The 27,207-nt window shown below is 33.7% G+C and overlaps 1 protein-coding gene across 4 annotated transcripts in view; it reads right to left on the bottom strand.

Annotated features, from left to right (window-relative positions):
• Positions 1 to 6,668: 6,668 nt before the first annotated feature.
• SLF1 (SMC5-SMC6 complex localization factor 1) overlaps positions 6,669 to 27,207 on the bottom strand; it is a 77,442-nt gene continuing 56,903 nt past the window's right edge. For all 4 annotated transcript variants that reach the window (XM_057493395.1, XM_036925710.2, XM_036925709.2 and 1 more), the window contains 6 exons: positions 14,365 to 14,510; positions 13,251 to 13,414; positions 12,348 to 12,478; positions 10,327 to 10,419; positions 9,726 to 9,908; positions 6,669 to 7,184 (listed from right to left, as the gene is read on the bottom strand). In XM_057493395.1, coding sequence (XP_057349378.1) covers positions 6,703 to 7,184; positions 9,726 to 9,908; positions 10,327 to 10,419; positions 12,348 to 12,478; positions 13,251 to 13,414; positions 14,365 to 14,510 — 1,199 coding nt within the window. In that variant the 3' untranslated portion in view covers positions 6,669 to 6,702. The remainder of the gene's footprint in view (positions 7,185 to 9,725; positions 9,909 to 10,326; positions 10,420 to 12,347; positions 12,479 to 13,250; positions 13,415 to 14,364; positions 14,511 to 27,207) is intronic.

A 27,207-nucleotide genomic window follows, 5' to 3' on the forward strand; every position in this document is an offset into this window, starting at 1 on the left:
GCAATTACAAGTTAAAATCTGTGTGTCTTATAATACTAAAACCATGGAAAACAATTTTTTGGTGTCAAAAACTAATAAACTCTTGAGAAATCTGACTAACAAGTGTCTATTTTCCATTATAAAGAAAGGGATGTTAGTGATTTTGTTATCTTTGTTGTATAATGGGGAAAGCAGGTAACCCAAGTTCTGACCCAACCTTACACAGTGGTATGCCTACCCCTTACCTTTGAACTGAAACTTTTACAAACTTCAGATTCCATTTACAAAGAGACCTAGCAAACTGTAGCAGGGCCTCTGAAATACATGGGAAGCTACCTGGAAAAGTCAAATATTACATATGTTTGAAGTAGTAGTTTTAAAATAGATCAATGTAGTATTCTCTTTTGTTTAAAGTTGCTGAGCAGTACTTTTAGATTTGTAGAATGAAAAAATGTATTTTCAGATATAACAGAGGAAAAAATTTCTGGGGGGATATGAACATCTGGCACTTGATAATTTAACTCAGAGGGCAGGCATACTAACTCTTGTGAGGGTGGTGTACCAGGTACACAATGTCCATTCTTATAGTATTATGATGCTAATACAAAGAACAAACATGTACTTGGCCTCTTAGATCTCCTAAGTCTGTGACAACCCTGACAAACAGGTGAGACATCTCCCCCAAAAAACACATTGGTATAGTACTCTCCAGTATACTGCAGCCATGATACAGGGATCCAATATATTTTGAATTGTACTACTTAAAACAGTACCATACAAAAATCCATTTTCCTGCCCTTCACAGAAAAGCTGCAGAATAATATGCTCTTGAGAACAGTGGCAAGACACTTTCACTCAGAATTCTCTCAATAGATGGCTAGCTGCTCACTTCTGCCTTAATGTTGTAGATAATAAAATCTGCATTAAAAAGTGAATTTTTTTCACATCTATGATGACAGAAGAAAAAAATCTCAGTAATATAGTAGTGAACTCCCTTCAAAGGCACTTAAGGTACAGACTTTGATAAACATAGCCATCATTTAATCTTACAGTTGCTTTCTGGTGTTGAATCTGAAAAAAAAAAATTCAGAGAACGAGTAATTCTTTAGGTTCCTTGAAAATATTTCTAAAATGGGAAAAAGCTGATAGTGAACAGGCATTATCATGACTCTACATGGTATCTACATGAAGGTTAATCTTAAGCAATCGAAGAATCCTACTAGAGAGTAATAACCCCATCCAATGTGGTGAGGTGCTACTTTCAAGGGGCTTAACATGAAGATCGAAGCAGCATATTCATAAAATGAGACTTACTCTCAAAGGAGAAGAATATAGTGCATGGGTATTATCTGAGATCTGCATTAGATGATACTATGTTTAATTACATTCTACCTTGAAGAAAAGTGGCATATTTTAAAAACGTACTTTATATTTCAAAAATCCAACAGATGCCAGTTTAAATAAAACTTTAGAAAAACTTCAGGACTGGTTCTTATATCAAAAGCATTATTTAAAAAAAATAAATTGACTATGGCATTATAAACAAATTATATTACAAAGAAACTTGGAAAAATGAAAAAGAAATATTCAAAATTCTATCACAAACATCACTTTAGCAGTTTATTTGCCTACAAGACTAGATTTACTTATATACCTCTTGCCTGATTTTATACCTTAACTTCTCAATCAATATATTAAAACAGCATCTAGAAATCTTCACCCTCTTGATTCCTTTACACCAGAGTAATTCCTAATGATTTTTCCCCTCATTCCTTTGCCCAGTTTTCATCTTTACAGTTCTGCTTTTAAGTTTCCATGGAGCTTTTTAAAAATCCTTATTTTACCAAATTTTATTTTTTGTAACTTTGTCTTTCTGTTGTGAAAGAGGAACAATGTAAAGTAGAAAAATGAACCAGGATTAAGTCAGAAATCCAAGATATATATTCCTTAAAACAAAAATAAAAAACGATTATAAATCAAACCATTCCAGTCATTAGAAAAATTTATCAGTGTCATGACATAAACCATTGCTGACCTAACCTTGTACTGACAACAAACTAAGTTCTTTTTATCTGTCACCACTTTTAGATTAATGATTTTTTTCAACATGACTATTTATTTCATTTAAGGACAGAGGAATGGAGAATCACTGGAAATCTTAGCTCATCTACTATTAAGACAAATGAAAGTACAGTAGGTGTAAATTCAAAGGTGGATTCCAGATTTTCAGTTCAGTGCAATTTACCTGCTGGAAGTACCAAGCACATTTTTGAAAAACTTCCATTTTTTTTGAGAGAACTAAATGTGTTCCAAAGTAGTTAGCCATTCTCTATTAAATGTTAGCACCTGTTGGTGCAGTAATGTTCATTTGATATAATTGAGAGACTTATTGAAGGAAGGGGATTATTATATTTACCAAATCTGGGTTCATTCTTAGAAGTTTTGTATACTTCTATCAAATGGTACTTATTGCTCAGTAACTTTGTGCTGTAATAGAGAAACAACGAAGATTTAAAAAAATTTGGAGGAAATGTTTCAATTCTAATTGGGGATAGCTAAATTACAAGGGCTTGAATAAGGAACTTGAAAAAAATTTTTTCATCTCTGCTAAGTATAATATTACAATTAAAAATTACATATATAAATAATACTTATTAGGAATATTGTTTTTAACAATCACTGGTTAATTTGTTGACTTAATACTGTTGGGTATTAATTTAGCAAGTAGTTAAACTCAGGAAAGAGTTCACTTTATCTCTGCTTTAAAAATAAAAAATGTATTTTTTTCTAAAATAAAAAATATACATATATTCAACAGTAAAAAAACATTACAAAAAAATCACTTCTATCTGATGCTGAGGGTTTTTTAAAAAAGCATAATGTATTTATAACCAAAGCTATCTATATACCTACACTAAAAAAAAGAAAGACCTACACTAACCAAAACTATCTATATACCTACACTAAAAAAAAAAAAGAGCTACACTAAAAAATTCAAACACACAAAATATTGGAAAATATTGTATATACAATATATAAAGTGTAATTTTGCTTATAATATAAAAGTACTCCCAAATAGCAGTTTCCTCTGTTATAAAAATCTAATCATTCAAATTTGTGACTGGTCAATGTTACTATAGTAGCAAGGCTTTTTTTAATTCAAACAATTAATAGAAGATTTTTTCCTCCTCTAACAATTCACATAAATTTGCATGTCTCAAGAAACAGATATTTATGGGTCTTGTTGCTAGGTGCTTTCATAAACTGGGAAGCATGAATTAAATATATCTTGGATGTTCTCAAAGATTAACATTTACTTAAGAGGGAAAACTTTCTTAAACATGTAATGATCAATGATGCTTAAAATACCTTATGTTGTTTCCTCTGAAAAAGTCTTCTTTCAGTAGGATTTGCAGTACCTTGAAATATATATATGTTTGGAACCAAATAAAACATTACCATAGCCTTTCTATTAATTTATAGTCTAATAATCTCTAATTCTGTATCAGAACAAATAACCTCCAAAGTATACCCTTCCACAGTTTTTTTCAATCTACAAGGTGAATTTTTTGATAGCATAATTTGATTTATAAGAAACAGTTAACTATTCCATGTCTCCAGTTTTGACATCACCAGGCACAGGCTAATTCCAGTAATGCCATCACTGGCCTTTCTAACTCAATCCACATTTGTTATAAAAACAATTATCATTCTGAATTTTCCAAGCTCCACCTCAGCAGGAGGTGCGACTGGCGTGGAAACTGCATGATAAATGCCTGAGGGAAAGAGTGCCTCTTGTCATTCAAAGATGACCCCTTCCTACCGCTTAAGAAGCAAGTGACAGGCTCTCATCAAGTTCATCACTTAACTGGAAAGGTGTGTAAAGGAAAATAAATTGAACATTCCACCAATTTCCATGTGAAGGTAACCATTTAACTTTCTGTAACAATATAAATAAAAATGACAAATATTTCCCGGTATTTATGTAAAGTATCCTAGCATTAATGCATTTGTGTTTACCTAGGAATGAGTACTAGTTCAATAAGACTGCAAAAGTTCATTCCAGTCACTCAAAAATAAAATTGCTAAAATGATACTGATCAAAGTGTTAAACTACCAGAAACTTCATTGTAATATTTACATTTAAAAACAAAAACAGAACACCCATTACTACAGAGTTGAAACTGTCTATGTTAAGCAAACTATCTAGTAGCTATTTAAGAAACGATGAATTTAAAACACTAATTTAGCATTTGATTTATATGAGGATAAATGTTTTTTCTGGTCATCATAGATTTAGTGAAATGACAGAAAACATGTACACCTGAACCACTTCATTCTGCATAGGGAAATTAAGAACAAGCTAGAAAACTCATAACTTCACATAGACCCATCCTAGGTAGCTGCCAGTAAGGATACTAAAATCTTTTTTATTCCAAATATTTGTGGGGATTATGCATTTAGGAAGCGGAATCTTAACAGCTCAGAAATTTTCTTCCAGGCTTTATTTACATTGTAATAAGGGCATTTAGTGTTTTTTTTTTTTAAACAATTCCATTGAACTATGATATGAAATCTGGTGACAGAGTACCATGAATAGCATTACTCAGCCTTGTCTTCAGCTGCTGGAACTCTGAGACATCTACAACCAAAAGCTAGGACTCAGAAAAGACTATGAATTTTATTTATTAAAACTTCTAATTCCCCTACCTCTAAAACAGATTTAAGGCAATTATTAAGTTTTCTAAAATAAAAGTATAAGAAATAATATATAATGAATAATAAAATACAAGAATTAAAGTTTCTCACTGAAGATTTAAATTCATATATTTATTGGTATTATTAACTAGGACACAGAATAAAGTAACCTGTGTTTGCCAAGCTACACTTTTGAAGAAGAGCAACAGTGAAATTAAACACCTTCTTAAAGGCAGAGATCTCATGGTATTTGACTTTTTAAGACTTTATGTTATCATGACTTGCAGAGGTTGCTGGATAAAACAATTATGAAATTTTAATATTAAATGCAACTAAATAAATTTTGAAAGCTACTTCTCCCTAGCAGTACAAAACTCTAGCTCATCAAGTTGATTATTTCATTAACTTACAATTATTACCAAGTTAAGCACTTACTATCTTGCTTTTTTACCTAAATGATTCACTGTAACTAAAAAGAGGAGGTAAGAATTGGAAAGAAAGTAACATTTACTAAGTACCATATAAGGCGATAGGCTAATTGAATTCTATCACAACAAAGATGGTACCTGGTATTATTTCTATTTGGCAGGTAAGAAAACCAAAGTTCAGAAAGGAACTTTCCTTGTAATTTAGTTAAAAGAATATAGACGAGGAGTTGAAACTGTCTATGTCAAAGTCTATGTTTTTAAGTTTACATCAGTTTGCCAAGTAAACATTATTCCAGATACCTTCACAAGTGAAATAAGTGGCTACTCTTTGGAATAAAAATGTTCTTACTCATTATCTGGGAAGCACTATACTCTATCTGAATATTTTAATTTTCCTTAAATACTCTCTACTACTTCATGTTTTCTCTGATACATTGGCAGATCAAGTATTAACGGGGATGTATGATGTCACATTTGAAGACTATCTAGAAACTACTATTTCCTGTGCTATGTGCAAAAAACTACTGATTTAAAAATAAAGCTCATTCTAAGCTGATATACTAATGTAGCAGTTTCCAGTTTAGATTATAAACTGAAACAGCATTTGTATCTTGTTGAAAGATCTATTTCCAAGATAAAACTTAAGTGTGCTCCTTTAGCATATTAATTGCCGTTAGATCATCACTTTAGTTACATAAAAGCTAAATGAAGTTTTAGTGTTTCTTTTCTATTCCCACTAGTGAAGCAACTCCAATTTCAAAAGTGGTTATTATCCACACCCTTTCTTTCAGTTTTACTATAAATTGCTATTAGGAAAAAACTGCAAATTGAAATATTACTACTATGTATATTCACATTGTACATTAAAATTTTAGATAATCTCATATATATTACTTAGTTGCCATTTAGAATCTTAATATTTAATAAAACTTACTATGCAGAATGTTTTCACTTACAGAACAGGGATTAAATGGAGTAGAAATATACTTTGTACATGACCTGCTAAAATAAAACAGATTAAGGAATCAAATTGCCAAACTTTGGACATCCATTACATTAAAAAACCCAGAGAATATTATTAATGTAAATTTTAGAAATGTTTATTTTAGGAACACATGGAATTAAAATGAGTATGTGAGTCTAAGAGCCTACAGAGAAGAAATAGGGAGTGTTTGTGTGTTTGTGTACATGAATACCCTTGCCATGATTCTAAGACCTAGCATACCTGGAATAGAGGACATTACATTTGATTTGAAAAAAATATTTAAATTAAGAACAATTTACATGTACAATATAAATAGATAAATAATACCACTTTCAGTCACTTTCAGAAGAAAAAAGTAATAATAAGGATTAATGAAAGCAGTGTACACCAAACAAAACTGTTTTTTACTTTGAGTCAAATTCTACACACTGAAAAAATGCTAAGTCTATATCATTCTGCAGAAGTTCTTTAAGTGCTTTTAAAATTTAGCAAGGCTGCAAATTCTGTCAAAAAATAAATCAAATTACTATTTGTTAATAAGCTATGAAGTCCATAATAAATGACAACTCAAGCTGAGCAAGGTTAAAAAGCTGTCTTATATTTTTGACATTATCATGAAAACTCTGTGACTGAACGACACATCATTTCCAACGACACCAATAAGGCCTCTGTGTGTACTCCAGGACACACTTTTAAATTCTCAGGTAGTTCCGTAAAAATATTTGGGAGCTTCTGCAATGTCTTTATATTTCTAGCATAAAGATCCAGTAACCAGTCAGTATGAGCATTGGTGGTTTCCTTATAATTCTTACAAGCTATCAGTAGCTCATTTAGGTGAGTTAACCCATTGAAAGCTAAGAGGAACTCTGAAGATAAATCAAAAATTGAACAAAAATTTAGCAGCATTCTACTAATTAAAAATGAACCAAATTCAAGTTGCTGGTGGCAAAAATGTTTCTCTGCTTGTGCATGAAAGTTCTCCACTTTATCTTCTATTTTTTTAATAGCAAATAATTCTTCCCTGATTTGAGATGATGCCACATAATCCAAGGGCAACTCTCCCTTAGAGTTCTTCTGCTCTAAAAGCACTGGGCCTGTGAAGAAGAAAATCCAAATTGTTAAAAGCAAAACATTTTTATTTTGGCAGCTTAACAGCTGTTTTACCTCTTTTTCCAAAGCACCCAGGGCTTTGTCCACAGTCATCTTTTGTACTAATTAATATTGACATAGTTAACTGGCTATACATAACTGACTGCCTAATAAAGTTGCTTTAAAAAAAACAACAAAGTTCTAATCAATTGCCTAATGAGGTTTGCCTAAAAAGTGCATGCCTTCATTCAGTAAATAACATAAATGAAACAAAAAACTTTCATAAAACTTTTTTTTTCATATATATGTTTTTTGATATCATTAATATACAATCATATGAGCAACACTGTGGTTACTAGATTCCCCCCACTATCAAGTCCCTACTACATACCTATACTTTCATAAAACTTTATAAATTATCTTCTTAAAATAAGAATTTCAGTGTTCCCTAAAGAAATTTAAAAAAATATATTCACCTTAAATTGTGTATTAGAGTCTTAAGAGTATCTCATAATTATATTGCCAAGAGGAAAAAGTATTGCCTCCTTCCATTGCTGATGGGCGACTGTTGGAGTGTAGACTGCAAATCCTTGCATAGGCACAGAACACATTTCACTTACCCTTGCTTATGTTCAATTTTTCATACAGGTAACTGATTTAATTTGCTAAAAATTAAGTCTTAACTGCTCTAGGTCAGATTCAGATTTCATTTATCTGTCCTAGCTAACCATCTATCTACTTAGAGGGTACTTAAGATAGAGTTTATTTCCTAGGTAGTAAAGGATGATGTGGGAGGAGCAAAACAAGGACTGAGAGAACATATTATAGATAATATAGATTACAGCTGATAAAATTCTTATGATGAATCTGATCACACACATAAGTATTAGCCTAGATATAAACTGTATTGAATATAACAGATCATTGATAATATCATTAACATATAATTCACAGAAAAAAAGATAATTCTAAATCAGAATTAAGTTTCTTTTCATTATGTTGGTATTTCAAGAAAAATGTTCCACGTGACTCCTCTTAAAAAAAACACACACAACAAAATTATGGACATAACACACCAAAAGTAAACAAAGGTTTTAAAGATATAAGTTCTTTAAATTATTGCTCTCTGCTAAGTGACTCACAATGAAGAGATAATGTAGTTACCTCAATGATTGTGTCAAACTATTTGACAAGTCCAAACTCATCATATTACTAAGGCAAAGATAAGTCTGTATGATTGCCAAAGGACCTTGACACATGCAAGTACAACTAGATTTCCTATCTTAGTACAAGGAACTAATCCATTATTATTCTTCACCAAGGCCCTAGAAAAATTCACATTGTTTAGTATTATGCCATACTCTCCTGAAGAGTTGGACTTAATACAGTAATGGCTCTTTCATCAATTAAAGTATTTGAAGAACAGGCCAAATACTGGCATGGAATGTCATACATGTAGTGGAATAGAAAAATAAAACAGGAGACAGAACATTATGGTTCAGTAAATATATAATACTAATGAAAGTAGAAGTGAAAAATGTATTGATTATGAAGCAGTGTCAGTAAAACAGACACACTAACGCCTTTAGGGGGCAGGAGATGACTATAAATAACCAAATGTCTTAAGCTACCATGCTATCCAACCTTTCTTAGAGAGTAAAAAGACATTTATAGAAAATATGCTTTTTATTTTCATGTAGAATCAAATAGCTTTAATTATTGGAAAAACTATTTTAAATTTCAAGTTAAAATTAGTACAAATAAAAGTAACAGGAAATTTATATAAATCTTTATTTCTGCATTGTAAACTAGTCATCAGTTTTTTTTTTGAAAAAATCAGTTTTGAACATTTTGATATAAAATTTATATTATTCAGTTCAGATATAAGGAGAATATCACTGAAGGGTGGGAGTGCTTTCTGAAAGCAGAGATATATCAGTAGAAAAAGCAGTAGATAAATATTAAGCTCAAGTTACCTCCATCACAAATCCCCTGTAAAACAGTTATCACCATTTGAAAATCCTCCTATTTTAACTTAATTGACTGCAAAATGTGAATGAAGAAAAGATATTCTAGGATATCTTTTTTTACATCTGTAAAGAAATGACTCATTAAAAAAAGACTGATTGAGTTAGCAGTTACACACAGGAAATGAAGCAAGAATAAAAAATCCAAGTATTCATAATTGAGCATTTACATCCATTTATTAATAAGCTTTCACAAATGGCTGTTCACAAAGACATTATACATTTTCAGTAAACAGATTAATATTTACCAGCACACTCAATTCAAAATACACTCTCATACACAAACCTAAATAGACTTAATAATAAATCAATAAATATATATATATTAGGAAAAGGCTTTTTTATTCCTACTAAATAAAAGGTACTTACATTCTAGGAGACTTTTATCCTTATTTTTTCATTAATATGAAATTAAGGCATCTTTCCTTATAAATCTTAAAAACAAAATGCTATCTACCTCAGGGATTCATCAAAAAATTGGATAATTTATCAAAACCTGTTTAGCATAAATGTACTCACCCCCATGCTGGATTAGCAGCTTGCCAATTTCTACATGTCCATTTGACAGTGCATCATGCAAAGGAGTCACCCCATCCACTTGAGTGAGCAGATCTACCTCTGGACAATGTTGCAAAATTTCCTGGACACACACTGTGTTGCCATAGTTACAGGCTTCATGCAAAGGCGTCCAGCCAGCATTGTCTAAATCAGAAATCAAGGCAAGTTTTAAAATCGCAAAAGTAGGACTTTTGGTAGTGAAGTATTCATATTCTACTTTCCTTGTCAGTTTGACTTTTAGGTGCCACATACACAAATAGAATGCTTTTTGATAAACATGCCTATAAGCGTAATCATATTTCTAATTTTAAGAAGAAAAATAAAATAAATTAAAAGAACTTAAAATAGTGATACTGGGATCAGATCATATTATGGACACAAATGTGTCTACCCTACTAGTTATAAATCAGTGTATGATGAATTTCTTGGTTTTGCTACTGGCGATATTTTAAAGATATGTTAGATAAATATACTTAAATGATTTTTCTTAATGGTGACATAAAACTATTTAATACTACAAATATTACAACATTGGACTAGACCACAAAGATTTAGAACTTACCTTTAACATTGATGTCTATTCCTGGCAAAGAGAGAAGAAGAATCAATTTCTCCACTTGGTTATTTATGCAAGCTCTATGGAGGGCTGTTTCTCCTGCCATAAAAAATTAATAGATTATTCCAGAGAAGACAAGATATGAACTAAAGAAAATAATCAAAGGGCATGAACTAGGAGATCTGGCCCTATGCCAGAAAATTATTTATTGAGTTTCCCTTTTGACTGGCTTAAAAATCTCTAGCATTAAAAAAGAGAGTCGGGGAGGGAACCCCACCAATCCATAGAGCTTCTGTTCTATCAGCAATTCAGCAATGAAATTCTACTGCAAAAGGTTTAACACAGGCATTGTCTCTTGCTAGTTCAAGGTTTAAAGCTTCAGTCCCACTATAAAACCCTCAAATGATCAGAGAACACCAAAAATACTGGGTTTTGCAGCAATAAAAGTTTAGAGTGCAATTGCCCTCTCTTAAATTTATTCATGAACCTACATTAAATGTATGGCGCTTTTTTATACAGCATTTATAGCTTAATTCAAATGAATGTTTCTGGCTAAGCACGAGTGCCTCTACACACTCAAGTATAATTCAGAACTTCAAATCCATTAACAGATGGTTTGCTGCTTCTCAATAGGCTGTCTGGCTTGGCTACAGCAGCACAGAGAAGAAGAAATGGGAGAATCTTAATATAAACACACACACACACACACACACACACACACACACACACACACACACACTCTCTCTCTCTCTCTAGTACCATTTAAAGCTGAACAAGAGTGACAAACAGAATAGCAAAATGTTTTGTAGGAGGGATGCAATTAGTGTGCTGGCTAAGATTGTCTATATCCATCTCTGTTGTAACCAAGACTAATAAGATCTAAGTGACAATCTGATGTAAGGGGATTTTTAAAAAACTTAACAATAAGCAATTGCTTAGAAAACAAATGAAATATTGAATCAAACTCTTTCTTGCCATAAAATATTAAGTAGCACATTTTTACTGTTCAGTTTTACAAGTTATCTCTGTAACTTCTAACGAAACATTTATTTTACATGCACTGAAAAGCTTTTGAAGTTTTTCTCTACTCTTTCTCAATTCTCTTCCTCCCTCCCAGTTTCTTCTGCCATTCAGCCTAGTCATTTCATATTCATTTTACTTTCTGAAACAATAAACAAAGAAAAAGGACCCTGTTTTGTGAAATCAATATCTGACTTCTCGTTTAATACACTTTTCACATTTTAAACCAAATAGGCAGTTGTTCTGAATTTTTGATATGTAATTATGAACTTTTATCCTATTCAAACATTGTGAGAGCTTCAACATTACTGTTTCCACTGGTGTCAGTGATAATATTTGTATTAAAAACATGTTATAGCTCATAAACAAGAGACTCAGCAATTTACTTAGGCCAGTTATAGACTCTAGGAAGGTAACATATTTGTGGGATAAGAGGTACTTAAATAAAGAGGTACTGGAGTAAATTACTACAACACTATTCTTGCTAACTGCATCCTTTAGGTACTTAGGTTCCAGTATGGTTAAAACCAAAAGCCAAACTCATTTCATAGTCTGGGCTCAATGCCTGGAAGAAAAGAGTCCATATGCTTAACACTGCTATGTAACATAGTCTACTCCTCACTCTTTGTTCACAAAATGTCTAGGACTGAAAGAGATGAAGACTGCATTATACTTTCAAATCAAAAGACTTTGATCCTAAGCAGCACAGGTTGAGGTAGAATAGAAAAGTAAGGCGGGCAAGTCTGGAATAACACACACACACTGTCAAATATTGAGAGAGGAAGAATAGGAGAAAAGAAGAGGAGGAATACTCTATTACACTGGGTGTTAAACAATCACTTGCTTTGCATAAATAACAGTTCAAAATAAAAGGGCTATGTAGGAAGGTATTTCTGGACCTAGCCCAATATTTAAGTTCAAGTATTCATCAGGGCTAGTGTGTAAAACGTGCAATTACTGACAACCACGAGAAGTTCCCAGCAAAAATTAATTGATACTTGGAATACCTTTTAGATTAGTCTTGTGAAAATTCATCTTTGTAACCAAAGAGGGGTAATTCTCCTTGGAACATGGCAATTCTCCTTCTGACTTCTTTTTCAATCTTTTTAATGATGAACATTTAGCAAGGTTCAGATTTCTGAAAAGAAAGTAAGACATAATGAAAGCTTGTTTTTCACCAAGAAATAGCAGCATACATTAGATGGTATTTTTTAAAAGCTAGCCTTCTGTTAATATAAACTCCCTTATTCTTTCAAATTTTACTGCCTTTTATATTTATTTCAACTGTATAGAAGCAAATTTTAAAGCATTAATTCTCATTTTATTAACCTTATACTCCAACCACCCCCTGAAAAGTTTATGAATACAGAATGTCAGGTACAGGAAGAGACCAGGCAAACTATAGTTGGCAGAGGGAACAAAGCAAAACATTAAGATTGAGATGCAGGCCTTTGATCCCCATTCATATTTTCATATTCTGATCCAATTCTCTTCTTCCTAAAAACAGTTCAGGATTTCTGAGTTTTATGTAGCATCCTTTCAGAGGAGGTTTCTCATTTGGGCAAAGCTATTATAACAATTCAGAGTTTGTCACATGACCATGCATTCTAAAATCACATCTTTATTAGAGATAAGTTGTAATTTAAATTACAGGCAAAAATTGTGTGAACAACGAATGAATAGTTTTATTTCTTTTGAAAAGCACTTAATCTTAATAGAAAGCAAGCATGTAGTACTTGAATTAAAGAAAGCAAAAATGTGGATTGTGTGTATTTATAGGCGTAAAACTGACTTTTCTGCTAATCAGAATAATTCAGAAATCCCTACAGATAACAGTAAAGTTCAAGAAATGTGTCAGAAAGAGAAGTGTCCTCTAAAACAAAGTGTAGTGGTATTTAAGCATCACTTACGGTAACTCTGACAGCCCTTCAACTTGTTTCTGTTTAGCACCATTCAGCATTAGTAAGGCCCTCTGAGACTCAAGGCAAGGCCTCTGTCCTATTTTCTTTGGAGTCTGCATCTTTCCAATCTGATATACACCAGTTTTCCCCAAAGCTGGCAAATAGGAATATACCTGTTGCAAGATAATATTATATTGCTTTCTCAACTACAAAGACCTGGGAAGTAGTAAAAAGAAACTACTGGATTCATTTCATCATTAAATTTGGTTATATTCTCTTGGTCCCATCACTATGATTGCCACCCTATCTCATTTGAACATGTTAGACTATTAAGAAAGCTGTTAGTTCCATGTCATTAAGTCACTATGACATATACAACAAGAAAAATACCTTCTTGAAAATAATTACTTTTTTCAATTTCAATTTTAGTGTTCATTTAGTGAATTCTTTGATTAGTCTTATGCCCAACTTGTTATAATTCATTTGCATATATTTAATACTTATGTGTATATGACTGGTATTTTGCCACTTCCAATTTAGTAATTCCTTCCTTCAACAGAAAACCAATTTGGAATAAGGAGTGCAAAAGCTGCTAAAGACAAGAATTGCTACCGAAATAGTATTTGTTCAATCTGACCCATTAACAGGTGTATTTCTTATCTGTTGAGGAAACTGTTTGAAATAATTGAAAATAATAGCTGAAGATAGCCAAGATGAAACTGGACAGCTTCGTGTTTAATGCAGCTTTTATTTGTGTGTATACATAGGAAAAAACAGACTAACCCTTGGCATCATTTGCAAATTTTGCTTTTTAAATACCATTAAATACCATGTAGAACTTTTTTTGGATCTATGTCTTTCCAAAGTAATAATCTTATGTACTGTGGCAAGTGATTAGGAAACAAAGATTCCTGTATTATTTTTCTGTTATCAATTCTTAATTACTCTCAAATAATTAAAATTTCTATTCACTATTCCATTTTTGAGATAGGAAAAATCCTTTTATAGAAAGATTTATAATTAATATACTTGGCCCAATTATAAGAAATAATGAAGAATACTTAAAAATTGAATTTATAAACTTCTTGCAAATTAAAAAAAACAAGAGTAGAGTGGTGCTCACCATTTTCTGAAGAGAGAGTGGCTCGGAAGAAATACTGATGGAACTCTGTAAACACAACTTTTTAAAGACTGCCTCTGCAACAAACATTTGAAGCCAGGAGGAGGAAAAGGAACAAATGAAAATCTCTAATTCCTGTGAAGAGAAGTCTGTAGAAAACAAGAGAAGTAAATATAGTTCTTGCTACACCCTATAAAATGTCTTTCTATAGACTATTTTCTCTGTGAATTTTATTCTAATGATTCTCATACTACTTAAGATTCACCCTCATAATTTTAAGCCACAAAAAATAGATTAACATTCTTATTCTTTGCCTTTAAAATTTTTACATTTGAAATAATTTTTATTATTTTAAATAGAAGTCCTGAAATTATACATATGCACACACGAATAGACAAATAACATATGGATATACAATGGGATTTTATTTTTTCCAGTTAATGTTAAAGATCTTGTCCCACAACAGAGTTGTCCCTTTGGAAAACCAGTACTTAGATTTTAAATGGGCACACATGTACTTAATTTTCAGTGATTAGTCTTGAACTGATAGGAAGAAAGAAATTAGGTGCCTTCTCCTAACAACACCCATGAATCCTATCACTGTAGAGGAAGAAAGGTAAGAAGAGAGAAATATAAGACAAGAGAATGTATAAGAATTTCCTTAAATGTTTGTATCCATTCTCCTACATCAAGTGGAGGAAGGGGCTAAATGACAAAACAAACAACAAAAAATTCCAAGAGCCTAAAATCTCTTCTTCCCAAAAACCTCAGGTTCTCCACTAACATGGAAATGCATAAATATACACATGTAGAGAAAGTGATAAAGGACTTTGGTGACTATTTCCCATGTAATCTATTCAATGTTATGAATTTTCCATGAATGCTCTCTGTGTAAGTAACAAGGAAAAATAAGAATGATAAAGTGAAATGATAAAGAAGAAATAAGAACAATTAAAATTAGTAAAATAAGACCATTTAACTAAACTAAAATTAAGCAAAATTAAACAGGATAAAAAGTTGTGATATACAATAAGGCAGATTAACTACTGGAGGGGAGGAAAAACTTTCCCTCTACCCTTCTAGGTTCTTTTGGCTGGTCTATTAGTTAAATTGCCATAAAACAGACTAGCAGGAGAAAAGCAAATTTAATTCTGTAATTATGGGGAGCCGCACATAGACATGAAAGCTTCAAAGACAGTCAAGCAATTGAGGATATATGCCATCCTGAGCTAAGGAAAAGTGGATAGGTAGGGGTCTGGGGCTTCAAAGGGAAGGAAGATGATTTATAGGAAGATAAAAGTATTTGGTAAATAAATGTCTTGCTGTGCAGAAACAATGGGACACAGAGGAATGTAAACATATAGGCTCTGCAGAGTTCTACCCAGTTTACCACATTAAGCCCATAATCTCTGTAGCTATCTCTGATATAGCTTTCTTCCTGGAGCAGGTTCTCCATCTAAATTCTCTTAAGGTAGTTAAGGAGTAAGTAAAAATGCTTTTTCCTCAGTCTTTTCCTTGATTGTCTTCAGCTCAAAATAATCTGCATGCCAAGTGGCACATTTTTAGGTGGACATATTCTGGTCTACTTCAATCCTGCCTTTGAATCTTCCCCAGGAACTTTTGTTAGAGTAAGCAGACATAAACGGGAGAAATGGGCCAGCCCATCACCAAGTAAGATTCTACCTTGACCAACTCCTAAACCCTCTTTAGTTCCCAGTTCCACAATCAAGGATGCCTAGTTTATCAGGAGGCAGAGAGAGTCAGGAACACCTAGATTGTCAAGAGGCCCAGGACCACAGAGGCTTCCCTGATTACAGGGCATGTGCAAGGTATGATGATTGTCTGAAAGTAGCCTACCTCATTATAATAATCTAAATCTAATTACAATTGTGGTTTGGCCCCGCTGTGAGCTTTGCTTAGGTACTTATGGGTAAGGTGCCTGCACACCGAGAAAAAAGGTTATATAACCTAGAGCTGTCAACCAACTTATTAATCAAATGACCTAAGATCCAGGCTGGGACTCCCTGCCATCTTAAGAAAAAATAAAAAGCCAACCTAACACAAATGGCAGGGCTGCTTCTGGTTTTCTGTCTCAAGAGTGTACTTTTTCCCTTTAACCCAACAAATTCCATGCTGTTTTTTCTTGCTACCTGGTCTCTAGATTGAATTCTCTCCTTTGAAAAGACAAGAATCAGGGAAATACAATGCATTCTACCTGGTAACACTTTTACATTCCAGTAAATGAGTTGGTACATTTTTCCATCTCACTGAAACAGTCTGTTAGTCCTGAGAACAGGTCAATTCAACTAAAAGGGTTGTGTCTCATATTTCAGGAGGTGGTGATGCAGTGGGCTCTCAAAGTTAGGCCTAAATAGTACAAGTAATCAGGTATTTAATGAGAGGTACTTCTATTGAAACAAAAGAAAAATGAAGGTTAATGGTAGGGCAAAATATAATCCAAGTTTCTGAGTTCTGGAAGAAGAGAACTGACATTTCTAGATGTCTGGCTTAAAGTATCTTCAGGTGAGGGCAGGCAGCAGCTTCCTAATTTGAAGCTTGAACGTCTCTGGTGGGCTTTCTGAGTGGCCACATATCAATAAATATGTTTGCCATGCATGAGCTGTTGTGATTTCTCTAAAGTTTATATCAAGTTGTCCAGCTTTAGTTTGCATTGCTTTCGGGAAAGGCCAAATCAAATTCTCAATGATTCCAAGTCAGAAATGTGGGAAAAAATTAGAAATGTTAGTTTGCAGAGTGGGGGTCTAATATTGGAGGAAACTAGAATAACTAGGATCTAGCCCAGTTTATAGGTAGAAAACAAAACCTTAAAGACAGTTAACAGCTCTAGAATCTGATATCTATGAAGGTGTGTTATAATTGTATAACAATTTTTCTCTACACAGTCAACCCCATTTTATCAAAGATGACCAGAGTAAAACTAATTTGCTTACAAATTAAGTCTAGTTTCAATAAACTTGGCCTGATTGTTTATATAAATAAGGACAAGAATAGTGATGGTCATATAGACTCTTTTAAATCTGCTTTGCTGGAACTTTTCATCAAGAGTCTCATATTGAACTTTTAAAAGCCTCTCAAGGCAAAGAAGCCAAGCCAAGGTCTCACAAATAGATTTTGCCAGTAATACATATAGATCTGGATGAATTCTACTTTTCTCAAGATCTCCAAACTATCGTGCAGTTTCTGAGCCTGTCAGAAAGTGACCTTCTTTACTCACCTGGTAAGGTTGCCAGGAACCCTGAAAGTAAAGTACCAAGCTGTTTTTCCAAGGGGTTTTACTGTCCATGAAGTCAACCCTACAGTCTAAAGCTGTCCAGTCATATCTAATTCTAAGCACAGTCACAAATGTGACATTCCAGGCAAAGCCTTGCAATACAAATAATGTTTTCAGTTGTGTCCTGTTACAAGGATAACAGATTTTCACTGAACTTATGAAAATAACTCTACTGCCATGAAAATAAGAATACTGAGTTTCCAAATTCTGGAGGGATCAGATAGGGGAAAAAAAGCAAATGTTTCATCTTTGTTTATTAAGGTATACTTTACCAATTTGTTGTAAAAAGTTTCCTTAAATCTGGAAAAACAAAACATTAAAGAACCAGCAATGTTTCAAGGAGTGGAAAAATTATTATCATCCTGATCAATTCATTTAGTATGAAATTAATTCTTGTTGATCTTGACCTTTTGTTAGCAGTTTTATGAGGCCATCAGTTTCTCCATTAGAATCCTGCAAATTCTTAACAAGATCACTGGTATGGTCTTAATATTTTCTGAAACCTATATTCTATGCTAATTGTCAGAGTCCTTTCCATGAATCTCTCTGAAGATAAAACATATTTGTAAAGGCATTAGAGTAAAATAGTAATTCCCTATAAAGACTTCACAATGGCCATTGTTAAGGGTCTGTTGAGAGTTCATTAAAATGCAATTAGCAAGAAAATTTGGCTATTTCTGTGGCATACAATATATTAAGATAATAACAAGAATTACAAGTTATACATTATACCAGGACATATCAGATTTGTGGAAAATTTTGATCATTTCTAGTTTATAAAAATTATGTAATTTCATAATATACACCTTTACAAAAAGAAGAGGCCCTCTGGAAAACCCCAAACTTAGTTTGCGGTAAAAAAAAAAACTATTTAGAATTTGAATTTAGGAAATTTGCCAAGTATATCAGAAGGTTTTAGAAAATAGAATCATACGTCACTGTGAAGCAATTTAACCAAAATGACAATTAACAACACTGTAGGCTAAACAGAAGGTTAAGTAGTTAAAAAAACTTTGTGCTTTTAATAAAGAAGATTCAGTTTTCCTCAGTAATCAAGACATGATGAAGACAACCCAGTAAAATCTTTTGATGAAAAAGAATCTTTGTCTTCTAGGAAGATTACTTAAAGGTAGAAAAAAACCATAGTTCAAGAAAAATTTATCCTTTGAGCAAATGAAAGAAAATTAAGTTTAGTTTTACTTACGCATAAGAACATTAATTAAAATTAAAGCTTATTAAAAAAATCCTTTATAGTAACTTAATTTTAGCCAATTGGACCACGTAAGGTAAAATTCCCCCTCTTCCTCCCTTTCTCCCGCCCTCTCATTCTTAACCAGGACAAAATTACTTCTTTCCTCCTCAACAAAAACACATCTCCAAACCTCTGCCTGTCTCAGCCAAAAAACACAACTTACTTTCCTTGTATACAGAGTTGTTTCCCCTATTATTTTCAGTAGTCTTATTAATTACACACATTAGACTTATTAATCCTTAGAAATGTTAATTTCTAGTGAAGACTAGGAAGTAAACAATTGTGAACTACCTGTTACTAGCAAATTTATGAATTTGTTATAATTTCTATAAGTATATTCTTCCTCATGGTGAATTTCTAATGCAATATAAAACATGTTTACAAATAGACCCAGATATCTTTAGTACATCTGTAAAAGGAAACCACAATTGGATAATCTATGTTATTAATGTTTCAGTATTTTATCTTAGTTAGAAATGACCCAGATATTCAATGAATTTCCATCATTTTACTTAGAAACACTAACAGTATGTTACCAAAGAGATTTGGGAAACTAAGTACACATACCATAAAACATGATTATTATAGAAAAAAGTTCACCTAAAAACTCTTAATTCACTTACATCTACCTAAATCACTTATTCCCAAAAATTATGTTTGGACTACACATAAAAACTTAATGAGACCTTAGATAAAATCAGCCATCATCACAAGTTGCTATTCTTGCTGACAACCTTTTTGTAACAGAGATAGCATGAATATACTTGACCCATAAACACAAGTAGAATAAAAGTTGTATTTCTGCATTATTTGATGTGGAAAACACTAAAGATATGTCTATTTTAATAAACTTAAAATAGCTTTGATATTGGGTATTTTTTCAGATCACATGAGCCTGAAAAGCATCTGGGTTAGTTTGCTATACTTCTGAGAATTTTATGACTCCTGAATTCATATCAGTACTTTTTTTGTTCTTAAATTAAATAGAGCTCTTGTACAAGTTAATGTTTAGCAAATTTTAGGAAAAAATTTTTAGCAAAAAGAAGCATGTGAAGGAGGAAATATTAGTGAGAATGTTTGATATCTTGATCTAGGTGATGGTTATATCAGTGTACACACATCAAAATTCAAGCTGTACAATAAGGTTTGTGGATTTTATTGTATATACCTCAATATAAAAAATAAATAACTGATGAGTTATTCTGAAAGCACCATGGTCCAGAAAGGCAAAGTAGACTAAGGAAATATCCCACGTTGGAAGAGACTAAGAAAAAAAATGTATAGGGTTGTGCAAAATGGCTAACACTGCTATAGGATCTCACTAATAGAATTTATTGATGCTATACTATTATTAATACTGCATTAATATATCTTTATTAGAAAAAAATTTTAGCAATACCATCCAGAGGTAGAAAAATACATCTACAACACAGACACATATAAACAGATAGACAGATGCAGAGACCTTACAGATTTCACTTAAAATTTTTAACCATCAGACAGGTATAATGCAAAACTCACTAGTTTGTAAAAGAGCAGTTGGATCCAAACTTTGTTTTGTCAGCTGGGATAAGTGCACCTGCCCAGATGGCTAAAGCTTTTTAAAATCTGGAAAGGACATTTAAGATTTTTCATTAGCCCAATTTCCAAATAGTTCCTTTTTTCTCCTTCATATGAGAAACTTCTTAAAAGTTTGCATTTCAAAGAATGGCTCTTAGGTCCTAGAGGAGATGAAGGTAGAAAATTTGTATTACAGAAGCATAGAGAAAGCATCCAACTTTTCTCCAAGATGGAGTTTTGGGGTTTCCAGTTCAAGATGGAATATTTACCTATTATCAGAGGTCTAGAGTAATTATTACATAATTTTTTTCCTTTTTCTTAAGTGCAGGTAGGACAATTCTGTTCCTGATGTCCCAATCTTTTACAATATCTACAAGCATTTTGAGATGAATAGGGGAAGTCTGGAGATGGCCACTGTTTCTAGAGCTACATTTCTAGTTTTGCAAAGATTTGAAGGCTGGGATAATCGCTTTTAATTCCTCAAAGAACTGGGCTGTAGCCTAAATGATAACAAGGAGCTGATCCAACCATCCAATCACATTATCTTCAGTTTGCTACTTCATATCAGGGAGAAGATTTCCAACTAAAATGGAAATCAAAAGATTTCTCTATGTAGAGCTTCAAGGTATAATGCATTGTACCTTTGTAAAGTCTATATAAAGTGTTTTAACAAAAGCCTCTTCTCTGAGTGCACAATTCAACCTTGGACCAATTCACCTTATGGGGAAAAAGTCTCTACCTTTGCTTCTATCAGCCCTTGACCATCATCAGCCTTCAGCTAACTCTTTGGATGAAGGCCTAGGAGAAATTCTGGCCATCTGATTCCTCTGTCAAAGGCATTTTTTTTCCCCTCAGGAAGCCATCTGGTTTGTCTATTAACTATAACTAGGGGTGGGAAGAAACACCTCTCAGCAGTAATCAGGGTCCCTGTGAGGGGGTTGTGAATGGCCACTGATCTTTTAAACTCTTCTCTAAATTTGAAAGTGGGGGTAAAAAGGCTTTATAAATTTAAAAGATATGCTGCTGTTCATGGGACATGAATTCTTTGCAGTAGGGGTCCAGGATATATCTGCAAAGTATATTGCATAGGAAGGCCCAAAGCTGGCATAGCCTGATTACAGAGCCCTGGAAAGTAAGAGGAGCTGTAAGAAACAGCAAACCTAGTCCTATTACCTGTTTCAGATTCTCCTGTTAAATTCACTTCCTGGCTTTCAGCACTTAAACAACTAACTTGTATGTTCAGGACCTGGAGATCAGGCAGGGATGCTCTCTGTAAATCTTGTATGAAAAGGGAAGCTAAAACAGGTAACTGGGTGTTTAAAGGATTTTTGGAGGAAGGTGGGGGAGTTTTGAGAGTTCAGAGAGTTTGCTGAGAAGATGGTACTAGACTTTCAGAAGGGGAATTTACATTGGATATGGACTTTAATTTTTGTTCCTAATATAGTCATTTTAAAGGAGTTTTTGTCTGGCCACTGATAACTAGAATCTTTTATTAATCTCAGTATGGATGCAAACAAATAAGCTTTTTTGCAGAAAGACTTAGATGTAGCTTTCCAGGCTTAGAGTAAATCTTCACCATGGACACAAGAGGTGTCTCTGGAGAGGGTGTAGAAGACTTAGTCCCCATGATCCAAAGGGTTTATTCTCAAAGACAGTCTAAGAAAATAAAGCCCTTCATTGTTCCAGGTGGTAAAAGTGGTGTAGTGAAAATGATGTCTCTAGTTTCCCACTAGACCTTGAGAGGCCTCCAGTCACAGATGTGCTGATCTGTAACACTGGGTAGGTGCAACTGGAATAGGACTTTTCCAATACTAACAAAACAGTGAAGATTGAAACAACAAAAGTTCTCTATGGACTGGAGTGCCCTATGACAAACTCCCCTAACATCTGGCATCATCGGACAAAGGAAGTGCTACTTGTGACTTGGTGTCTGAGGACTCCAGTCTATTTGGCCACTAGAATGCACACTGGTAGGGGCACCTTCCAGGTGGCAGAAACCAGAGAATTTATTCTCACTGGTCATAGAGCCAAGCTCTGAAGACATACGAGAAATAAGGAAAACCTCATCTGTTTTTTCTTAAATGCACATTAACAGCTTTAGGTAAGCCTTGGCTCTATTGGAGCCAAACTAACACCTAAGAGGGATGTGCTACTGGGTTGGGAACTGTGAGGTGTTTTACAGAGCACTTCATTGCACGGAAATTTTCTTGAGGTGACCAATCTAAGCCATTCTGTGACCAACTTATCCTAACATGGGACTCTTTGAGTTAGGTGGTGGGTGCTCTAATAGCTTTTAAGTACTCAATCCATGCCCACCAATTTTTGCAGCTTTGGCTGTCCAGAAGTCCCTTAGCAACAGCCTGGACCTTGTGTGTACAATAACCCACAGTAAAATTTGTTTAAACAGATGTTGGTTTGGTGAGAACTGTGAACTCATTAGTCTGTTAGGCCAGCTGGAACAGTAGACTTACAGGGGCCAATGCCTACATCTACCCTATAGTTTTCCTCCTTAAGATAAACAACATAATAGGCAGAGATAAAGAAAACCAGTTACCATCTCTGGGAGGAAAAGTATTAATAGAAACCAAGATTACTCATAACAAATCTTTACTAGAGTCACTAATCCAAGGAACTAGTTTCACAAATATTTTCTCCTGCTAATCTAAATTTAGAAAAGGAAAAAAGGACTCTCACCACTCTTGCTTCCACCAGACCCTGCAGGCAGAGATCAGGGAGACCGACATGGTAAGGATTCTTACCTTATGCTAGTTTTTTATCAGAGGTCCCATGATCTCTCTGCAGGATCCCTGGAGTGAGCAGTGTACAGCCAGTGAAGTTAGTCCCTTTGTGGTCCCCAACTGTAGGGGAGGAAAGTTCTTTCCACTACCTTTCCAGGTTCTTTTGGTTGGTCTATTAACTAAATTGATTTAAAGCAGATTAACAGGAGAAAACCAAATTTAATTTCATACATTTGGGAGCCTCACATAGACATGAGAGGTTCAAAGACAGTCAGGCAGTTGAAGTTTATATGCTATCCTGAGCTAAGAAGAAGGGACCAGGGTTCTGGGGCTTCAAAGGGAAGGAAGATAATTTACAGGAAGATAGGAAATGCAAATGTTTAGTAAACAAATGTTTGTCATGCTATGTGGAAACAATGGGACACAGAAGAATTTGAACATATAGAACCTGCAGAGTTTCCCCCAGCTTACCACACTCAGTCCATACTCTGTGTACCTATCTCTGATGATAGCTCTCTATCTAAATTCTTTTAGGCAGTTAAGAGGTGAGTAAAAGGCTCTTCTTGAGTCTTTTGGCCCTTGATTATCTTTAACTCGAAATAATCCACATGCCAAAATGGGTATTTTGGCCAGAATATTGTGTTCCCCTTTACCACAAGCATTGGAAAATAAAGAATTAGGAAAATTCAATTAAAATAAGCAAAATAAACATAATAGGTTAAAATACATTTTAAAAATTGGACAAAATGATAAATTTAATAGCAATATAAAGTATAAAACTTGACTCCCCAATACAGGGATTTAGGTCCTTTAGGCTAAGGAGACATCAGACACCCCATCAAAGTCCTATCCTGCTCACATGCCCTCCCAAAAGGCTGGGGCTCTGGTGTCCTTGCAGTCCTTGACCATTTCATTTTTCAGTTGGGTCGGGGGAGGTGATGAATGATGGACTGAGTGGGGAGGATTCCACCCCAGGGAACATTTGGCAACTTTTGGTTGTCACTACTGGGAGGCAAGCACTACTGGCATCCAGTGGGCAAAGGCTACTGGATGCTACTAAACCTCCTACAATGTTCCCAGGACAGGCCTCTATAACAAAAAACATTTGACCCAAAACATAAACAGTGAACAGGCTAAGAAAGAAACTGTCTGGACTAAACAGACTTGAGGTTCTTGCTTGTGACAGACTGCCATACAGGCAATGGCTCCAGTCAGATGTTAAGAAGATCCACAAAACTCTACACAGACATAGGATTGTGAATTCAAATAATCCTTTTCAAAATGTCCTAATAAAGATACAATTTGTAAGAAATGGAAATGGGAAAGGCATTTTACAACCTTCTGTTACAACTTAACAATTAATCACTTAAAACCTACTAGGCTCTTACTATTATATGAAACTGCAAGCAGTAAACTGAAAGATGATTGCCAAAAGATCTTATTAAAAAAAAACAAAATTTGATGTTTTACATTTTGTGAACATAATGAAGTGAAAGTTATCACATTACATGTTACAGAGCAATATTATTGTCTATGTTCATTATACTGTGCATTAGAGCTTATTTACTACCTGTTAGAAGTTTGTACCCTAAAACACCATCAATCTTATCCTCCCAATCTCTCATCCTCTGAGATAACCACCATTTTACTTTCCGTATTTTTACAGGTTTGACTTTTTTAGATATCACATATAACTGATATCATAGAGTACTGGTCTTTCTCTGTTTGACTTATCTTGCTTAGCATCAAGGTCTAATCATTTGTCACAGATGGCAGGATAGCCTCTTCTCTCATGGCTGAATAATATTTAATATTCCATTGTGTATATATGCCACATCTTTTTAATCCATTCATCTATTGATAGGCATTTGGGCTGTTTCCATATTTTGGCTATTGTGAATAATGCTGCAATAAACATGGGTGTGCATATATCTTTTAAAAATCCTTTCCTTAGGTACATACTCAGAAACGGAGTTGCTGAATCGTATGGTAGATCTATTTTTAATTTTTTGAGGTACCTCAATATTGTTTTCCATAGTGGTTGGACCTATTTACATTTCCACCAACAGTGTATCAAGGTTCCTTTTTCACCAAATCCTTAGCAGTACTTGTGGTCTCTTGTCTTTCTTGATGTCAGCCATTCTAACAGGCATAAGGTGATATCTCATTGTGTTTGTTATTTGCATCTCCCCAATGATTAGTGATGTTGAGCATCTTTTCATGCTGTTAGCCATTTTGATGTCCTCATTAGAAAAATGCCTATTTAGTTCCTCTGGCCATTTTTTGGATTGTTTTCTTATTGTTGTTACTGAGTTCACTGAGTTCTTTATATGTTTTGGATATTAACCCTTTACCCAATACATGGTCTGCAAAAATTTTCTCCATTCTGTAGGATTTATTTTGAGCATTCAATATGCATATGAAAAAAGTATATCTATCATCACAGGGTTTACTACAACTAAGTGATCTCTTAACATGTCAAGAGACATGTTAAGCAGAGACATGTCTCTAAGGAAAGCAGAAATAACTTGCACTGTACAGCTCAAAAGAACTGATCTTGCCTTGGAACTTCCAAATAGTTATTCATCTAGAAAGAGTATTTGATAGATTTAAAGAAATAGGGAATACAAACTATAATGGACCCACATATTATGAGGTAACACATTCAAATGGAATGAAAATTAATAGATGAACAAGAGAACAGGAGATACTGAGCCCCTAGACTGCAAGACCTTTTAACAGCAAGATCATTTTTGTAGTGCTCACAGCCACTAACTTGGTCTACCAAGCTACTACTAGGCCACTAACTTGTACAATATAAGCATTTAGTACATAATAGATCAATGAATAAATGAATGACTGGCAGATAGCAATAACTCTGGAGAGCTGAACAAGGAAGATCTTTTTTTTTAAAATTAAGTATCATTGATATACAATCTTATGATGGCTTCACATACACAATACAGTGGTTCAACATTCACCAATACTATCAAGTTCTCACCGCCTGCACTGCGGTCACTGTCTATCAACATAATAAGATGTTATAGAGTCATGAATTGTATTCTCCGTGCTGTACTGTCCTGGTGACCTACCTATATTGTGATTGCAAATTATAGTGCCCCTTAAACCCCTAAGCAAGATATTTTTTTTAAAAAGTTAATCAGATCATACTGCTCCCTTAAAATGGCTTCTAACTCCTCAACATGGCTTAGCAGTTCCTATGCAAACTCCTCTACCCTTTCGGTGGCTTTATTCTGCTACTCTTCTTCTTGTCACTTGCCATCAGCCATCCACCAGACTTCAAATAGGCCCAGCTTTTTTCTAACTCAAGAGTTGTGGCAAATGTGTTTTCTGAGGGGAGCATTCTTCCTTTACTCTGCCAAACTTCTACTTACCCTTCAGGTTCTGCTTCCCATGACCACCCAATATAAAGTAAGTTCACCCACCTCAACGCCTAGTTTTTTTGTTTGGAGCACTGAGCCTTGTTAAATGATATATTTACATTAACTTAATTACAGTCTGTCTCTCCCTTTGGAAGCAAGGACCATGCTTTGTTTTCTTCCTCCACTGTATATGAAGTGTTCAGCTCAAGCCTGATAGAGTGCCAATAAAAATGTGTTGAATAAATGAAAGGAATGGAAACATTTTTAGAAAGATAATTAGTAAAATAATAAAAAAATTAAATTTATGGGAGAAATCTAAAGCATGGAGAAGTATTAGAATAAGATTAAAAAATAAAGTGAATAAAGGTTTGGAAAAACTATTTATCAGAAGATAATGATGTAACTTGAGAAGGGCAAAGGAAGATTTATTAAAGTTTTCTAAAGATGTGAAAGGCATTAAAGCAGATTTTGATGATATGTTTTCTTCCCACAGAAGAAGAAGTAAGTTTAACTGAGGGATTGGCAAATTATATCCTGCTGCCTATTTTTATGAATAAAATTTTACTGGAACATAGTCATGTTCATTTATCTATTGGGTATGGCTGCTTTCTTACTACAACT

The sequence above is a fragment of the Manis pentadactyla genome, chromosome 2 (genome assembly GCF_030020395.1).
Source record: "Manis pentadactyla isolate mManPen7 chromosome 2, mManPen7.hap1, whole genome shotgun sequence".
In the NCBI taxonomy this organism is placed as follows: Eukaryota; Metazoa; Chordata; class Mammalia; order Pholidota; family Manidae; genus Manis; species Manis pentadactyla.